This window comes from Catharus ustulatus, chromosome 16 (genome assembly GCF_009819885.2).
Source record: "Catharus ustulatus isolate bCatUst1 chromosome 16, bCatUst1.pri.v2, whole genome shotgun sequence".
NCBI lineage: Eukaryota > Metazoa > Chordata > Aves > Passeriformes > Turdidae > Catharus > Catharus ustulatus.
The window spans coordinates 8,611,372-8,627,846 of record NC_046236.1 but is presented as its reverse complement, the minus strand read 5'-3'; the positions used below and the strand labels follow the sequence as shown (position 1 = coordinate 8,627,846).

The following is a 16,475-nucleotide window of genomic DNA, read 5'->3' as shown; positions in this document are numbered from 1 at the left end:
TAATTTAGGGCTGTGTCTCATCTTGCTGATGATAGATTGTTTCCTCCCTCCTGTGGGGCATAGCCATGCTCCTACCAGGTCTGTGGCAGAAATACACTGGAAATACAGTTTGAGAGGAGCTAAGTCTTCCTTGTGGCTGAATTCTTGTCCTAACCATACAACACTCTTGGTATGTGAAAATGTGCTGACCTTGCTTCTCCTAAGTTGGATTTTATCCAGCAAAAGAACAGCAGCAGGATTTTAAATCACTGGGGAAGTTATTCTGCATGTGTAGCTTAATGGGTTGATTCCAGCCCTGACCTGGAAAGGTAACTGCTAGTGACAGATGAGGAGCTGTCTTCCACATCTCATCTTGTCTGCTGTCATTGTTCTGGCTTTGGCAGGAAAAATGCTGTTTACTTGAATACTTAGAAGGTGGTTGAAAGTAGACTTTAGATATGGATGAAATGTGATTTTTTTAAATTAATAACTGTCCGCTTTTCAATTCCTCCCACCCAAATATTGCAGCAGTACTTGCTAATGAGAAATTATTATGTCTCAATTTTAAGTGACACAAGTGCTATTGTTTACACAAAATGTGAGAATCTTGTAAGACATGGGGCATATGCTTAGCAGGATAATGCATGAGAATCAGTTCTGCCTTCTCAGGGAGCCAAGCCTTGCAGAGGAAGATGACAGATACATGTGTTTATATACAGACTCTAGAGCTGGCTGTGTTTGCTTATCATTTGTCATAAATGCAGAGATTTGCAGCACAGAGCACTAGTTCAGCATAAGCTGGAACATATGGTCCTCTCCAGCAGATGTGACATGAATTCCAGCAGTCACTGGATGTTCAGGCTGATGACCAGCAGGAGGATTTATCCTGGTAAGCTGGTATGGGTATTCTTGAAGCTTTCCTGTGGATTGCTGCTCCATTTGGGATTTTTCCATGGATAGGGCAGAAAAAGTACTGCCTGGTTTTCACCATGTATTGCTGGCAGTTCACAGCTGCTGAAGCAGCTTCCTGGACTCATCTGATACATGGCTTGGATATGGTGTTGCAAACTCCTGGGATAAAAATCCTTACATGAAGCTACTGCTTTGGAGTGACCTGATAGCTCATTCTTTCTTTCCTACTGACTCATCATTCTCCACAGGCTTGGTATTCAAACAGAAATAACTCACCAGACCCAGTGGTGAAAGCCCTGTGTGTTGTTTTCCATGACTTTCCAACTAACAAGAGAATTCATGGTTATATTCTTCCCTCTTTTTGTCTCCCTACCCTTACCAAAGTACATGTGATACTGCTACAGCCTTTGCTGTATGTGTTATGACACGCCCTCCATGTGTCATTTCATACTGACCTGCAGTGAGTTAGGAATAATCAGCAGAACTCTTAACACATTTGTCTGATTTATTAAATATCCTCAAAAAAACCAAACCCCAAACAGCCTTATTATCACAGCCAAGAGAATCCCATGGAACAAATTACACACATGACCTGCTTGTGTTATGAAAACTGCATAAAACCAAGAGAAGAAGTTTGCTGAGGAGATTTTCTAGAGACTATTCATCTTTGTTGTAAAACCAATGATAAATTTTCCTGCATCTGGCAATTATTATGGCATACTCTGCTTAGTCAATGTTTCACCCCGTTCATCTTAGGCAACACTTACTCATTGCTGACTTCTCTCACGTACCAAGATATGAACCTGCTTCTCATGCAAACAGTCAATGATCTGAAATTGCTGCAGCACACCAGCACGGACTTGATCCGGTATCTGTTTTTATTTGCTTTCTTTTGTTTGTTGTTAAGGAGAAAGAATCCTAAGTGGATCAAAGTCCATTTGGTCTCTGGAGCTGCCCATATTCACCACCCTTGTGTTTAGACTTGCTTGCTCTGAGGTTTCAGAATTTATAGCCACTACCCATCTGTATTTACCTTAAATCAAACAACTTCTTAAATGAATTTTAGGTGTTTCATTTTTCCTTGCATTCTTGGACGTAAGTTGGGTCTGATTTTTCTGTGGGCTTTGCTTTCCTTGGCTTCTAAAATAATTTTATAAGGTGTTGCTTATTTGAATCACGTGTTCGTTGGCAAGTCCAGCTGTGCTCCTTACCCAGCAATTCCTTGCTTCAGGGAGCTACACACAATATCAAAGTCTGCTCCAAAGGTAACAAATTACAAGTGGAAGCATTATCATGACAATTGACTGTCATTATTGATGGGTGGGTGCAAGTATCTGTGCAAATACGTGTATTGTGGCTGGTGGTGTCTCTGGAGCCTGAGCCAACCACTTGTGTTGTTTTAGAGTCTCTGTGTTCCAGCCCGAGCACCAGAAAGAGTCAGGAGAGTGTTCTGTTGTTTCCAGAGGTGTTTGTTTTATCAAATCTGAAAGTTCTTTCCCTGACTAGCCACAGTCCTTCCAGCTAGTCAGCCCCAGGCACACTGCCTGCCCCTGGGGTGGGCACTGTCTTTTATACTAAAAACTACATAAACATTATTTACAGTTATCTTCCAATACTTATCACTTATATTGTACAGTCTGGTTCTGCTCTAGACCAATCTAATAGTGCCAACATCACCCAAAAGATGGATGCTAGGAAGAAGGAGAAAGAAGGACAGAACACACCCAAGTTCCTCCATCTTCACCCCAGACCCTCGTTATAAACAATCCTAAAAACCTACTTTTTCACCTTGTAATAATCTAACTTACACTCTACTTATTTTTTGGACTTGTAATTCTTCATGTAGTTTTTCCCAGGGAGAGAAATCAAAGGCACAGGGGCTTAAGCCATCCAGGGCACCCAGAGGGATGTCCTGGATTCCCACAGTATGTAGTGTGTGCTTCTTTATCACACAGCTCTGCTGACTCAAGGCATGGGTGATGTGTCCTTCACTCAGAGCCTGCTCCCAGAGGTAAGTACTGCTATGGCCTGAGCCGTGTTTGGGGTGGACTCAGCTGCACCTGGAGAGCTGACAAGGGGACAGGTGGTGGCTGGAACACACTGTAGTTTGAGCCATTTACATTTAGGAGGGCTAGTAAGACCCTTTTACTGGCCCCATCTTTAGGTCTGCTGGGTGCTCTCCACTGGCTCTTGTAGCATGAGGAAAGCACACAGGTGTATTTATGTCTGTCCTGGACTCCAAAGGGTGAGCTTGCACTGCTGAGCAGGAGCTGGTTTCCCTGGAGCAGGGGAAAGGTGGTTTCATGCTGTCCCAATGACCTGCAAGCGTGGCTGGAGGCCAGGAGAGGACAACCAAGCCACTGGGCTTCCACATAGTGGGCCACTGTATGTTCAGATATGTTTTGAGCTGGATGTCTTGCCTTTTGCTGATGGATGAGGATGGGCACTAAAGCAAAGTTATGCACATTTCTACTCCCTGTCTTTGATCAATGGAGAGGTTGTAAATGGACTTGTTGCCTGGCTGTTTTGGGATATACATATTTTTTTGTAATATTCATCTACTTGGCAAGCTAAATCAAGGGAATTAAATTCAATGAAGCACTCAATCATCATGAATAATTCATTGTTCTATAATATATTTAGGAGTGATATTTAAATTTTTTTTTTTTTGGCGTATAATTCATAAACCTGTCAAAAAATTCATCTAGAAAGAGAGTTTATTATTTATTCTAGAGCCAAAGGCTAAAGTGCTGACATTGTGTGAACTGAAATCTTTTAGCAAGTTCAGATGCAACCCTTAGTACCTCATACTGCTTAAATGACTAAAAAATCTTCACACAGAGATGAGCTGTTGAAGCTCCCCTAGAGCAGATCCCAAAAAAGCTGTAACCACAGCAGAGCACAAGGTATGGACATTTCAAATCTATAACTTCCAGTATCAAAGTGCTCTCAGAGAGAGCTTGAAATTCATGCAGCCTGAGGCAGCTCTCCCCAAGCCTCTGTTGTCTGTCATGCTGTGACAGCAGGCAGAGCAGAGAGATGGAGGGAAAAACACATTAATATGAGGACAGTGTTGTGTCATTTAGAGATGCAATCTGAGCAGAAGCTTGGGTTTGGGTGGGTACAGCTCTTTGTTTTTCAGTCCATGCTCTTCATTCTTTGCCCACCACAGATATCCCTTTTCTGTGCTACCCTGGGGATCAGAAAATTATTGCAGGGGTGGCTGGCATGTCTATGCTCTGCAGCACCACATCCACAGTTCCTAAAGAGGGATGCTGCAATGGGTTCAAGTCTTTTACTGCTCCACACTTTCTTTAACATTTGTGTCCTCCTTCAATTGCAAGCATATGTTTTCCAGTCAACAACAAAGATCCCATGGGCACTGGTGACCCTCTGGCTAGGGAAGGAGCTGGTTCTGGGCACTGCAACATGAACCCAATGCTGATGGGATGTTTGTAAAGCCCCCAGTGAGGGATCCATTCCCTTGCACTGGTAGGACCTCAGCCAGGTTATGGGTGTGTCTGTTCACACAAATGCTGAGATGGGAAAAGTGAACCTTTTGCATTCACCATTCTCCTCCCCCGCTTGCAGGTACCACTGTAGGGATAGCAAAGGGAACAGAAGACAGAATGTGTTCTGGAAGTAAAGAAGTAACATTCAAACATGAACCAGTTTGTTGTAAAGGCAGTTTGTTCTTGACCTCAGTCTCCCTTAGGGGAGCCTGGGCCATTCCTGTTGTTTCAGTGGGTTTGCTTTGCATTTCTATCTATGTGAAAACTTGTATTTTACAGTTCCAGGAAGCAAATTTGATGCCTTCTGTATCATAAATTAAAAAAAAAAAGATTTAAATTGAATTAAGTAGAACATGAAAGATGCTCCCACCTCTGTTTAAGTGGTTGATGCTGTAATAATGAAACCTATGACACCAGATGTAAAAATAGCTGTCATTAAATGAGCTCATCTGAATGACCTTAAAGATAGAAATATGCTGCCCTTGGTGCCTTGCAAATGAAATAATTGTGTTGCTTTGCATTGATCTGTGGAAAGTTTAATCTTAGTTAAAGCGACACAGCCTGAGAAATCACTGTGGAGAGATGCTCACAGGAGATCAGATTTAGCCCTCCTGGTGAGATTTCAGGTTCCATCATTGTAATGCTCATCCCCTCACAGAGCAGCCAAGCAGGTAAAGAATTTACTTTGAACCAGGAAGATTACATGACTGAGGCTGATTTTTAGCCATGATTTCAACAACTCCATGTGCAGACATCTTCTAGACCAGGCAGTGTGCTGCAAGGTTTTAATTTCAACCAGTGCTGAGCAGTGCTTGCAGCATCCCCCCAGCATCTTTCCACTCAAATCAGGTGGGCCAGAGCAGTGCACAGGACTGCCCTGTGCGGGCTGCTGTCACTGGGGTGAAGTTTCCTGATGCAGATAATCCAGCTGGGGCTTGCTGCCAGGCTCCACGTGTGGGTTTGGGTGTGGTGTGAAACCTCCCTGAGCCCAAGGACCTCTGCTCCTGTCCCTCTGCAGTGAGGGAATTCAGGGTGAAACAGTGCTGGCTTGGGTCCATAGTTTGGGGCTGCTTTGCCTTCTCTGAAGGTCACTTATCTTTTCCCCTCTCTGTTCTTGGCAGGATGAGATGAGGGTCTAAGACAGGGCTTTCTAGAGCTACCATTGCTCTCCAGCCCTGCAGAACAGGTGCTGTGAGCCTGAGCATCAGCTTTTCCCACCCTAATTGCTGAGTGCTGATAAGCCAGCTTCCCCAGACAGATCCTCCCTCACTCAGGTTTCCTCCCACGCTGTGTTTTCCCTCCTTTTCCCTGGGTGGGTGATCCAGCTCAAGCTCATCAGGAGAGTGTCAGCTGAGCCAGGATCATCTCATTATTTGGGGCTGTAAGCTGATAACAGATCTTGCTCCCTGTTGGGTGTTTTGCTTTGATTCTGAGCTGTATCTCATCACTCTGTGCCCAAACTTCATCTTTTGGCTTGCTGCTGCAGGGTATTTGTCAGGCACAAAACTTCTTTTCTAATTTCATGGCAAGCTTAGGGGTATGTACACCCAAAGCTGAAAGACTCAGTAATGACAGTCACTGGAGGGGACAGGGGCAGCCACTGCAGCTTTGCTGCTCTTTGAAAGCCGCCAGTGACACTGGCACAGCCCTGCTGAAACCAGCACAGAGCTGTTGGACAAGCCTGGTGTCTCCTCTCCAGCTCCCTTGCAGTGGTTATGAAAAACAGAAATGGCACAACAACCCAAACTGGTATAATGAAACTGTTATGATCCTCATTTAAAATATTCTGCTTTAATCAGGAAATTAGGGCTCAGCTATGCGATCACTCTTTATTAGTTAAGTGAGTTCTGGTGCAAATACACATTTCAGTGACTTACCATTAATTAAACTGTTTCAGTCAGTGATTAAATTCACACTTGAACACACACAAATCCATGCAAGTTTAATTAGCTTGGTATAAAACTGTTTTTTTGTTACACATTTTAACTCAAGCACATGCAAGGTTTGGCTCTATCTGATGCTTTTTAAACCTGGGGGTTCCATAGTGGGGATCCTCAGACCCACATCATCTGCTGAGCCCTGGGGGTGGTGGGGAAAGGGAGGAGCTGAGGAGGGCTCCTGCATGGAAGGTGACACTGGGGCCTTGTCACCAGCACAGGGTGATCACCTCCTCTGCTGCCCTGGGAGAGTTAGCACGGCTTGCTGGCTGGAGTGTGATACAACACTGGAAGCTGGGACTGTTGTCATTCAAATGTGGATTACATCAAAAACTGAACTTAAAGAGCAAGATTTGCAGTCTTGACCTGGAGAATTTTCATGTTTCCATTTTCAATGTATGAAACGTTCCCTATTTCTGTTGATAACCCTTCTGCATGATGGTTGTGTACTTGCACTCTCCTTGCTGAAAGATGTTTCCATGTCATGATTCTGTAGTTGGAATTCTTCACAACATGAGTCACTGCAGCTTCATGGAGACCATGGGACAGCAGAGTGCCACTGTTACAGCTTGTCAGACTGAACTGTGCCAATGACACTGATGCAGAGGGGCTGGGGGTTTCATTCCTGCTTCATTGCTTGGCTGGAAACACATAGGCATGTCTTCCTGAATGCCATGCGATGGATAAGTATAAATGCACTGCTCAAACAAGTTTCCATGCAGAAAAGTAATCCTTGAGGGTTTTCAAATGATATGGGATAAGGTGGAAATGAACAAGCTGGTACTGATCACCAGCATAGAGCCAGGGTATTTATGTTTGTGATAAGGACAGACTTGGACAAGAGATTGTTGTATGAATTACTCAGGAAGCCATCCTTCTACAGAAAGGAAATCCTGTATTGGGCTGTATGTGGTTTACAGCAACCCAGTCTGCTTGCAAGCTCTCAGATGAAGAAGTGCTACACCCTGCTGATAGTGAGCAAACAGACTGGCAGAGGTGGCAAGCACATCCGACTTGGTAAACAGAAAATATTTTAAGAGAGAATATGCAGTAACACCCCCACTCCCCAAACTCCTTCATGTTCATGTACTGCTCTGGAGGTTTGGCTGCCTCAGCTGTTTGGGGTAGCAAGACACCCTCTCCTGTTTTCCCATCCCCTGCTGCTGTGACTGGCAGACATTCATTAGTCCTCAATAAAAATGGATTTATGTCTGTCTGATGCTGTTGGTTTGTATTGTAGTTAATAGTATCCCATAAAATCTGGGAGTCAGAGGATGTTTATTGTGATCATGGCATCTCCTTGGCTGGACGATCCAGTGGGCTGTGGGAGAGATGTGCTGGTAGCTTTGCTTTCACAGGAAACAATTAGAAGAGTAACCTCTGGGACATGAAGCCAAATGACTGACCATTCAGACTTGTATTTTTTTGCAATCAATTATTGTACTTTTCTGCTATAGACTGTTTCATACTGCCTTATGAGAAGATGGAGGTATAACCCACTTGCTGCAGAAAAGCTGCTGTACAGCTCTGGTGCAGGAAGGGATCCCCAGAGCCTTCCTCCTGCACCTGCAGTAGTGTGCAGCTCTGGTTCAGCAGGGCAGGTACCAACCTGGGATAGCTGGGAGGAAATCTCAGGTAGATCATAAAAGCATCAGACAGATCTCATCACCTGTTTGTGCCTTCTGTCTTTCTACCACTTCCTTCTATTTCCTCAGGTGGTATGCTCTGCCTACGTCTCTGACAGTGGCTGGTGTACTGTAGCATGAACAGATCAGTCACACAGATGTATGAAATACTGCCAACTGTGGATGCTCTGACCCACTGCTTTCTTTTGCCTCTTCAAATCTCCTCCAGAGCTACCATGAGCTATTTTTAGCTCAACTTGTTTAAGAATAACATTATTCCTTATTTAGTGAGCAGGATATCCTGTATATGGGACATTCTGGAGTGAGTGTTTAGATAACATCAATTTAAACAATGGTAGTAAAAATTGATGTTATGAATTCTCTCTGGTCACAATTTTGAGGTCATGTTTATTAGTGTACATCCTATTATTTTTCTTGAGTATGCAATTGCTATTAAAAACTTCATAAAGCTGAGCACTTCTGGGACATCTCCTACCTCTGACATATTCAGCATTTTTCCCAGAGACTCACCTTGCACTAAGGGAGTCATGAAGCAGCCAAGGTCCCAGAAAACAGGCCACTGGCCATCTTTTATCAGCTCTACAGATTTCATCTTGCCTCTGGCTGAGGAGGAGAGAAAGGACTAGCTAGTAATTTAAACAGCGGTGGTAAATTCAGTGCTGTGGATTCATTCTGGTTCTGATGTTAAGGTCACATTATTAGTGTTGAACCTGTTACTCTGCAGCCTGAGAGCCTGCCCCAGCACCACCTCACCTGGGCATGCAGAAGCATGTGCTGAGCTGTGTTTGCACTGCCAGGCCTGGTGAGGCTGCTCAGATGCTCTTGGCCAGCTGGCCCTGGGCCTGTGCCACTGGCTGGGGTGACATCTGCATTTCCCCCAGCCCGTGGGGCCCTTGGCTGGCTGGGAAGCTGCAGCACTGCCCTGTGCAGAAGTCCCACAGGGGTAACTGCTGTCCCCCCGTGGGCAGCAGGCATGAAGGGCTGTGCCAGCTCCTGCAGATGTAGCTGTCTGTCTCCTGAGCGTGGCTGTGCAGCTAATCAAATCAACCCTGTGTGAAAAGAGAGTGCAGTCTGTCTTGAAAAATCAGTGTGCCTGGAACAAGGCCTGAAGGCATGTGAAACATGCTGGGCTTATGGGTGAAAAAAACCCCACAGGCTAGTAAAAATTGAATGTATGAGCTAAGAGTTCACAGAGTTCAACAATATTTTCCAATAAAACATCTTGAAGGATCGGTGTAATACCAGGACAGCTGTGTTATTCAAACAGTTTGGAGTTTTGGGGGTGCAGGACAAAATGAAGTGATAGGTCACAGGCAGTAAGCAGAACAATGAATGTTTTTGTCCCCTCATTCAGCTCTGTGAAGAAATAAAGGAAAACATGAAACAAGGACTGGGAAAGAAAGATGCTTTTCACTTCCTGGGTTTTCTTTGCAAGATATGGCTGTTGTGGGATGGTATTTCTGAGTAGCAAGGCTATGGACTTAGCTGACTGGAGCTGTCAGAAAACGTGCCTTTGGTTGTAGGGCATGGAATATTTTGTTGGCTGAGATGTTAGAAAATTACCTACAGTTTCTTGCCTTTACATCTGCTTTATTTTTAATTTTAAAAATCCCCAATCTCCTGATTGTAACTCCAACAGAGGGAGTGATTAGTACTTCTCTTTGTATCTCTCAAGTGTACTCTTGACTCTTGCCCTAGTTTGGCTGCCCATGAATTAATTCAGGCTGCTTGACCTTGGTTACCTAGTTTGACTTCGTGTGCAGCATCTTGGCTATGCAACATCTGCTACTTCCTGTCAGGTATGATTTTAATGTACTTAAAGTCACATTTTGTTTCATATATACACAAATTACATAACCAAATATTTGTACGGCATATCTCTTGAGTCTCTGACCCATTCCTTGTTACAGCATTTGCAGCTTGCTGGATTTAGACTCTTGTGTTCAAGCACTGCTTTTCACTTTCATGGAGCCACCCATGCCAGTGTAGATGCAGCAGCAGGAACTTTATCATCCAAAATTAAACCAAATGCTTACATAGATGGTCCTTAAACTTCAGCAAACAACTTCAAAACTCTGTAAATATTTATTAGGCAAACAGAAGTTGAGGATGATGACCCTGTCCCCATCAGTATTTGAGAGAGTTTAACATACTCCTAGCACACTATGTGTTTAAAAATTGTCTCAATATCTGTGCAGATTTAACGCCCGGAGTCATTTCTTCCCTCTTACTTTGCTAATATTTTGGGCACAAGGTAAAAGCCCAAGGCTTTTGAACGATTCCATGACTGCAGGTAGCTGTTAGTACGGCAGCAGCCCGTACACACCCTGGTGCAGTGGCACTGAGGGCTTCGCTGATCCTCAGGCAGAGCTGGGAACCGGAGGGACTCCAGGCCTGCAACACTTACTTGAGGAAAAACGTGGAGTTTGTGCCACGGCACCGCAGCCCGGGCAGGAGTGCTCCCCAGGACAGCGCCGTCCCCTCACTGGGGGTACACGAACTCGCACTTTTACACTAAAACACTCCGCAGGGCGCTGCTGCAGCGATGGGGGCACGGAACCGACTGTCGCTTCTCTTCGGGGCCGGCCCGGGCAGGGCTGGGGGGCTCTGCCGGGCCCTGGGCGGGAAGGCGGGAAAGCGGCAGATCGCGGAATGGGGAAAGCGCGACCCAGCGGGCGGCGCCGCTCCCCGCCCCGGGCCGGCCCCCGTCGGACAACGCCCCCGGCCCTCGGGCCGCCGCCCGCGGCATTTCCTCTGAGCTCAGCCGGCGACTGACGCGGGGCCGCGTCCGTCGGAAGAGGAGGCCGGCAGCGGAGCGGAGCGGAGCGGCGGCCGGGGCAGGCAGGCGGCGGGGCAGGGGCAGGGGCAGCGGCGCGGCCCGCGCTGGGGGCGGCCGGGGCGGCGGAGGAGGGGGCCGGCGGGGGCGGGCGCTCCCCGCCCGCGGGGCCGGGCGGCGGCTCCCCCCGCGGCCCGAGCCCCCGCCGCGCCCTGCTCGTCTCCCCCCTCCGCGTGCGGGGCTTCTGGCCGCTGCTTACCGCGCTCTGCACCGCGCTCCTCTGCTTCTACCAGGCGCTGCGCGGCAGCGCGGCCGGCGAGGGCGCGGGGGGCCCGGAGGACGCGGAGGCGGCGGGGTCCGGGGTGCCGCTGCTGAAGGGCTCGGCGCTGCTGCTGCTCGGCTGCCTGCTCGCTCGCTGCTGCGGCGCGGCGGGCGGCGGCCCCCGGCGCGGCGGGGCGCGGTGTGCGGCGGGGGCGCGGCGCGGAGCCCTGGAGCGGTTCCACGCGCGGCAGCTGCGGGTGTCGCCGCACGTGCTGGGGCACAGCAAGGCGCACGTGGGGCGGGTGGTGGCCGAGCTGGTGCGCGCCGCCAAGGCGCAGGGGCTGCAGCCCGGCCCGCTGGCTCTCAGCCTGCGCGGGGACTTCGTGCGCATCGGCAGCGCCTACGAGCAGCACAAGGTGCGCAGCCCCGACTGCTTCGACATCCTGGTGCCCCTGCGGCTGCCGCCGCACCTGGAGCCCCAGCCGCGATGTGCCGACGAGCTGGGACCATGCGGCGCCTTCGTCTGCGGCCTGCGGGCGAGGAACGGCTGGACACGACGCTGCCGGCCCTTTGCCGAGGGCTTCTGCGTGGAGCTGCAGGGCCGCAGCCACCTCTCGTCGGGGCTGGTGCTGCGCTGGTTCCAGGGCCATCTGCAGCGGTGCCTGGCAGCCGTGCGGTACCGGCTGCAGGAGCGGTGCCGCGTCAGCCTCTCGGCGTGCCCCGGGCAGCCGCCCACGCTGCACATCGTGCCCTGCTCCGACTACGTGTGCTGCCACATCTCCATGGCCGTGCGCCTCATCCCGGCCATCCCTCTCGGTGACGCGCTCTACCTCACGGCCCTGCCGCCCGAGGGCCCCCACGGCTCCGCGGGCCCCGAGGCGCTCTGGGGCCTCAACGCCTCGCGGCACGAGCAGCGGCTGCTGGGCTGGCTGAAGGAGCAGGCCCCGGACGCCTCCTGCCACCTCAAGTGCCTGCAGATCCTCAAGGGGCTGCGGGACCTCCGCAGGCACGGCCTGGAGGAGCCCTTCTGCTCCCAGTGGGGCCGAGTGCTCTCCTCCTACGTGCTGAAGACAGCGCTCTTCTCCCTGCTGCTGCAGGGGCCCTTGGAGGCCTGGGATGAGCGGTTCCTGGTGGAGCGGCTGGAGGACCTGGTGCTGTACCTCAGGGACTGCCTGCGCAAGCAGGTGCTGATGGATTTCTTCCTGGGCAACACCAGCATCCCCGAGGCCGTGGCGCTGCCCCGGTTCCTCAAGGAAGCGACCCCTGTGAATTTGCTGTCGTCCTTCGACAGGCCCACGCTGGACCTGGTGGCCTTCCAGCTGATCAGCACGTGGATCCAGGCCCCACACATCATCAGGATGTACAGCAGTCCCCGGTACCTGCGCCCGGCGCCCACCCCGTGCCGACACACGGCTGAGGCCAGGCAGGAGCCCCCGGCAGAGTGAGCTGTGCCTGGACAGCTGCTGCAGCCAGGGACTCCCGGGGCATCGCACACTGCCGGTGCTTCAGGAGCCTGCATCTCCCCGAGGATGCTGGCACTGATGAAATGTGCTTCTGAGATTTTGTTCCTGACCTACGAAGAGCAGCCCAAGACTTACTGAACTGTGATTCTCATTCTCATTGGTTGTACCTAGAAAAATTTTGACATTTCTGGGGAAACGCCTTATCGTCAAGTGTTGCCTTCAATCGACAGTTTGCAAACTAAAAGGCTCAAACTGACACTTTTAGAAATCCATGTTAATTTTTTGTCTTAGTGGCAAAATAGAACTTTTTTCTGAGATTTTCTTTTTATGATGCAAGATCCATGTGGGATTTAAAAATCTTCTAAGTGCAAACAGCCCCCCTCCCCCAAACTGTCAATGTACCAAGACGTTCTTAAAATGTGATAAGCACTAGAGCATGGGTGTGGATCACAGTTTAAAATCTCAATGCCATGCTTTAAATTTCCTGGGTAATCGAGCACATTGGGCTGAATAGAAATGGAACACGTGTTAATGTAAACTTGAGGGAATGCTGTGGTAACAGGATAAAGAATCTAGTTTCACATTTGTGTTCAAGTGGAGGTTATACTGAAGGATTGAAATGCAGATAGAAGGAAATAAATAGCACTTTATTTTCACAAAGGCCTTATTTTTAGGATAATTGGCTGCACTAAATATTGCTATTGAGGTGGCATTAGTATTTTGTTAAAGGAGGGGTGTTTGAATTATCCCAAGGAAAACCTTTTAAAGAAATATTCTGAAGTCCATTTGTTTGTGGGTTCTAGTTGAGTTCTATTATTTGTTTCTGTATTCAAGTATTATTTTCTTTGAATATGCTTTACCTCAAGACCAACAACAAATTAAGAAATTCTTAAACCAGTCCAGATCTCAGTGCCATACATTTTACTGTGGCACCATCCTGCTCCCTGGTAGGAGTTTGGTGGGATTTTTGGATGACTGCCTAACCAGTTATCTGATTGTGTCAGTGTTTGAAGCAAATAATCTTGATGGGATTTTCTAGTGCTGTACTATAGCAAATTGTTATTTTTTATGGGGAGAAGGAAGTAAAATATTTCAGGGTACTTCAGAATTATTTAGCACTGATTTGTGGTACAGTGGCAGTCTCAGGCTACAGATTCTGGTGTCCTATGAGTATAAATATCAAGCAGATAATTGCCAGTTTTTGTCTGGTTATGTCCCAGTTGCTGGAATAACCTTAGAGTTGTGATGCAGACAGGTTTGCAGGTGTCCTTGTCTGGTACTGCAGGTGTGCCAGGGTGTTAGAAAATTCAGAATTTCAAATCCTTGTTTTATTTGGTTGCCTGCTTAAGTATTTGATGTATTAAGCCCCAAAATGTGTTGCTAAATTGCTGGTGCTCAGGAAGTTGAGCATGTGCCTTATTACTTGCCTTGCTGTGCCCTGAGTGAGCACTCACAAGTTGTGAAGGACCAAGTGTAACTTCAGAGAAGCTTTAGGATAGTCTGAAGTTACTAACCTGCTCCTCCTCTCTCTGGTGTATTTGTGTGCCTTACTCACAGTTCTGTGCATCAGAACGTGAAACAAACATTTTCAAAATGCATGAAACTTTATATAAACCAATTTTTCTAAATGGAAACACTCCCTAGGCAGATGTTTGCCCACTTCTGTCTATTTCTTTAACTGCTCTTGCAGTCATATTTTCAGGTAATTATGGCATAGGTCACACCCACAAGCTGGGTTATTTTTGTACTTGAAGCACTGTGCTTCTTTCTACAAATACAAATAGTGTATTTATAGGTAGTATTGATCCAGTGTTCTTTGCACATGGTATTTAAGACTAAGTCAGCTACATTGGTGTTTCTGGGTTGTTGGTTTTTTTTGTAGCAGACCATGATATGTACTATTTTTGCAGGCATGTGTTTCTTGGTATTTAAAATAAGATGCAGTTCTGCAATCAAAGCCATTGAATCTTTTGCCCAAAGAAGAACTAGAAGAGCTAGATGGCTAGCCCAGGGTATTGTGGCTGCCTGAACTCTTGATATGAAAACCCTTGAGCTGTTAATTCTGGCATCATGATCAGTCAGCTGTCTGTCTGTTTATATCACTGCATCTCTGTCTCTGAAAAGGGATCTTTTCTCTGGAAAGGGGTGTACATTTGTTTAGTATTGCCACAATATATGGAAACCTGTAATGGACTTGGTAAGGACTCACTAAAATATAGTAAGGTCAGGAGAAGAGAGTTGCATTGGAAAATATGTGATGAGAAGGGATGGTGGAGAATGTAAATAGTTTAGAACATGAAAGTTGGGCTGAGGGGTGAGTGACAATGATGGTAAAGTCTCAGTGAAGATGTCCCAAAGGACATGGGGTAAAATTGGAGAACTATTGAAAGCAAGTGGATTTGGAGTGTAGGGTTAAGAGATTTAAGTGGGGTTTGTTTTGACAATACTTTCAAAGCAGTTGAGGCCATTGGTAAAAAGGGAAGCAAGCCCTCAGTTCATTAGCTATGCAGGTAGATCTGCAGTGTGAGTTTTTGCAAGGTATGATTTGAGTTCATGATGGAGAAAATGCATGTGTTTGCTTTCACCTTAAACTTGGGTGAGTGTTCTTGAAGTGAGGGGGCATCCTGCCATGAGGAATGTGTGTGCACTTGGTGGCTCGGGTGTACAGCTGAGATATTAAATGTATTCTCCTTATCTGCTCTGCAGCCTGCATTCATGAATATGATTGATGAAAGGAGCTGAGAGAAGTTGGGTTTTTGTTACAGCATTCATCTTATTGCACAGAAACATGACAGCACTGGTACCTGCTGTGTGCTGGAGCTGTTACAGGGCCTTATCTGCAGGGATGTGTACAGAGAGCTTGACCCATATGAGTAATGCTGTGGCCCTTTTGCCTTCTTCCTCTCCCAGCCCATGGATACACAACAAGGTTATGAACACCTGTTTGCTAAGGCTGTAGCTGTTGTATTGTACCATGGATTCAGTAGGGTTGCCTTGTGTGTAAACAGAACCACAAACACAGAAAAAAGAGCATGTTACTTAGCATTAGTATGGGCTCTTGGTTCTCTTCCCTGCAAACTAATTTTTCAAAGACTGCAAATGATGTTGTTTTTATTGAATGTTTTTTGGGAAGAGGAGTCACACATGCAAGAGAATGTTAATTTACAGTACCAACATTCATATTTGTAATTTCATTTTGTATTGAAAAATGCTGTCTGTTTCTTAAAGGCATTATGTTTTATCTGACCAAATATCATGCAAACATTCCTCTTTTGATTTTGAATCTCTGTGGAGTTATGTAAATTTTAAGTATCTATTTGTAATGGACATGCCTGGTACAACTATTTTTTGCTGGTTAATCATAAGACCAAAGATAAAACTGAAGTGTTCAGCTGCTATTGTTTTGGTTTTTTAAAAGTGTTTATAGGTTCAAAGTGTCAGCCCATTTTAATGAAACGTTTATAAATTCATTTCTATTTAATTCCAAAATACACTTGCACTTTTATTGTTTCCATAAAAGTTGGTGGTTTTGTTTGAATATTTCACTGTAATAATAAACAACTGTGTTAAAGCATCTGTGCCTCAAGATTTACATTCCTTGTTGCCTTTTTTTCACTTAAAGCTACCTGCAGCCACAGGAATGTAATTGGCAGGTTTATGTGCTCTTTAGGAGGAGACTACTAAAGTGGCAAAATGATGGAAAAGCAGGAAGTCCACGCCTTGGGAGTTGTGCAGAGGAATGTGGAGGAGAGAGAGAAGAGAGAGTGGAGCACGGCTGGTGCTGTCTGTGGTGGTGCTGACTTCTGAAATGGAGCACATTGAGGTTTGTGGTTGGCTTGCTTAGATTTCTTGTTTCCTTGGCTCCAGTGTTGCTGCAAATCTGTTCTTTCTGGTGCTTGATGGAAAGCAAGGACTTCATTTCACAGCATTGGGATGATCCTTCAGCATGGCACATCCAGAAACATCTCTGTTCCAAACCATGGAGGTCA

At 46.9% G+C, this 16,475-nt stretch overlaps 1 protein-coding gene across 1 annotated transcript; it reads left to right on the top strand.

Moving 5' to 3' along the window:
• Positions 1 to 10,968: 10,968 nt before the first annotated feature.
• ITPRIPL2 (ITPRIP like 2) lies at positions 10,969 to 16,060 on the top strand (the record flags this gene model as incomplete). The annotated part of the gene is made up of 1 exon (XM_033074325.1): positions 10,969 to 16,060. A coding segment is annotated over one exon (1,500 nt), but the record flags the coding sequence as incomplete, so codon positions are not given.
• Positions 16,061 to 16,475: the final 415 nt, after the last annotated feature.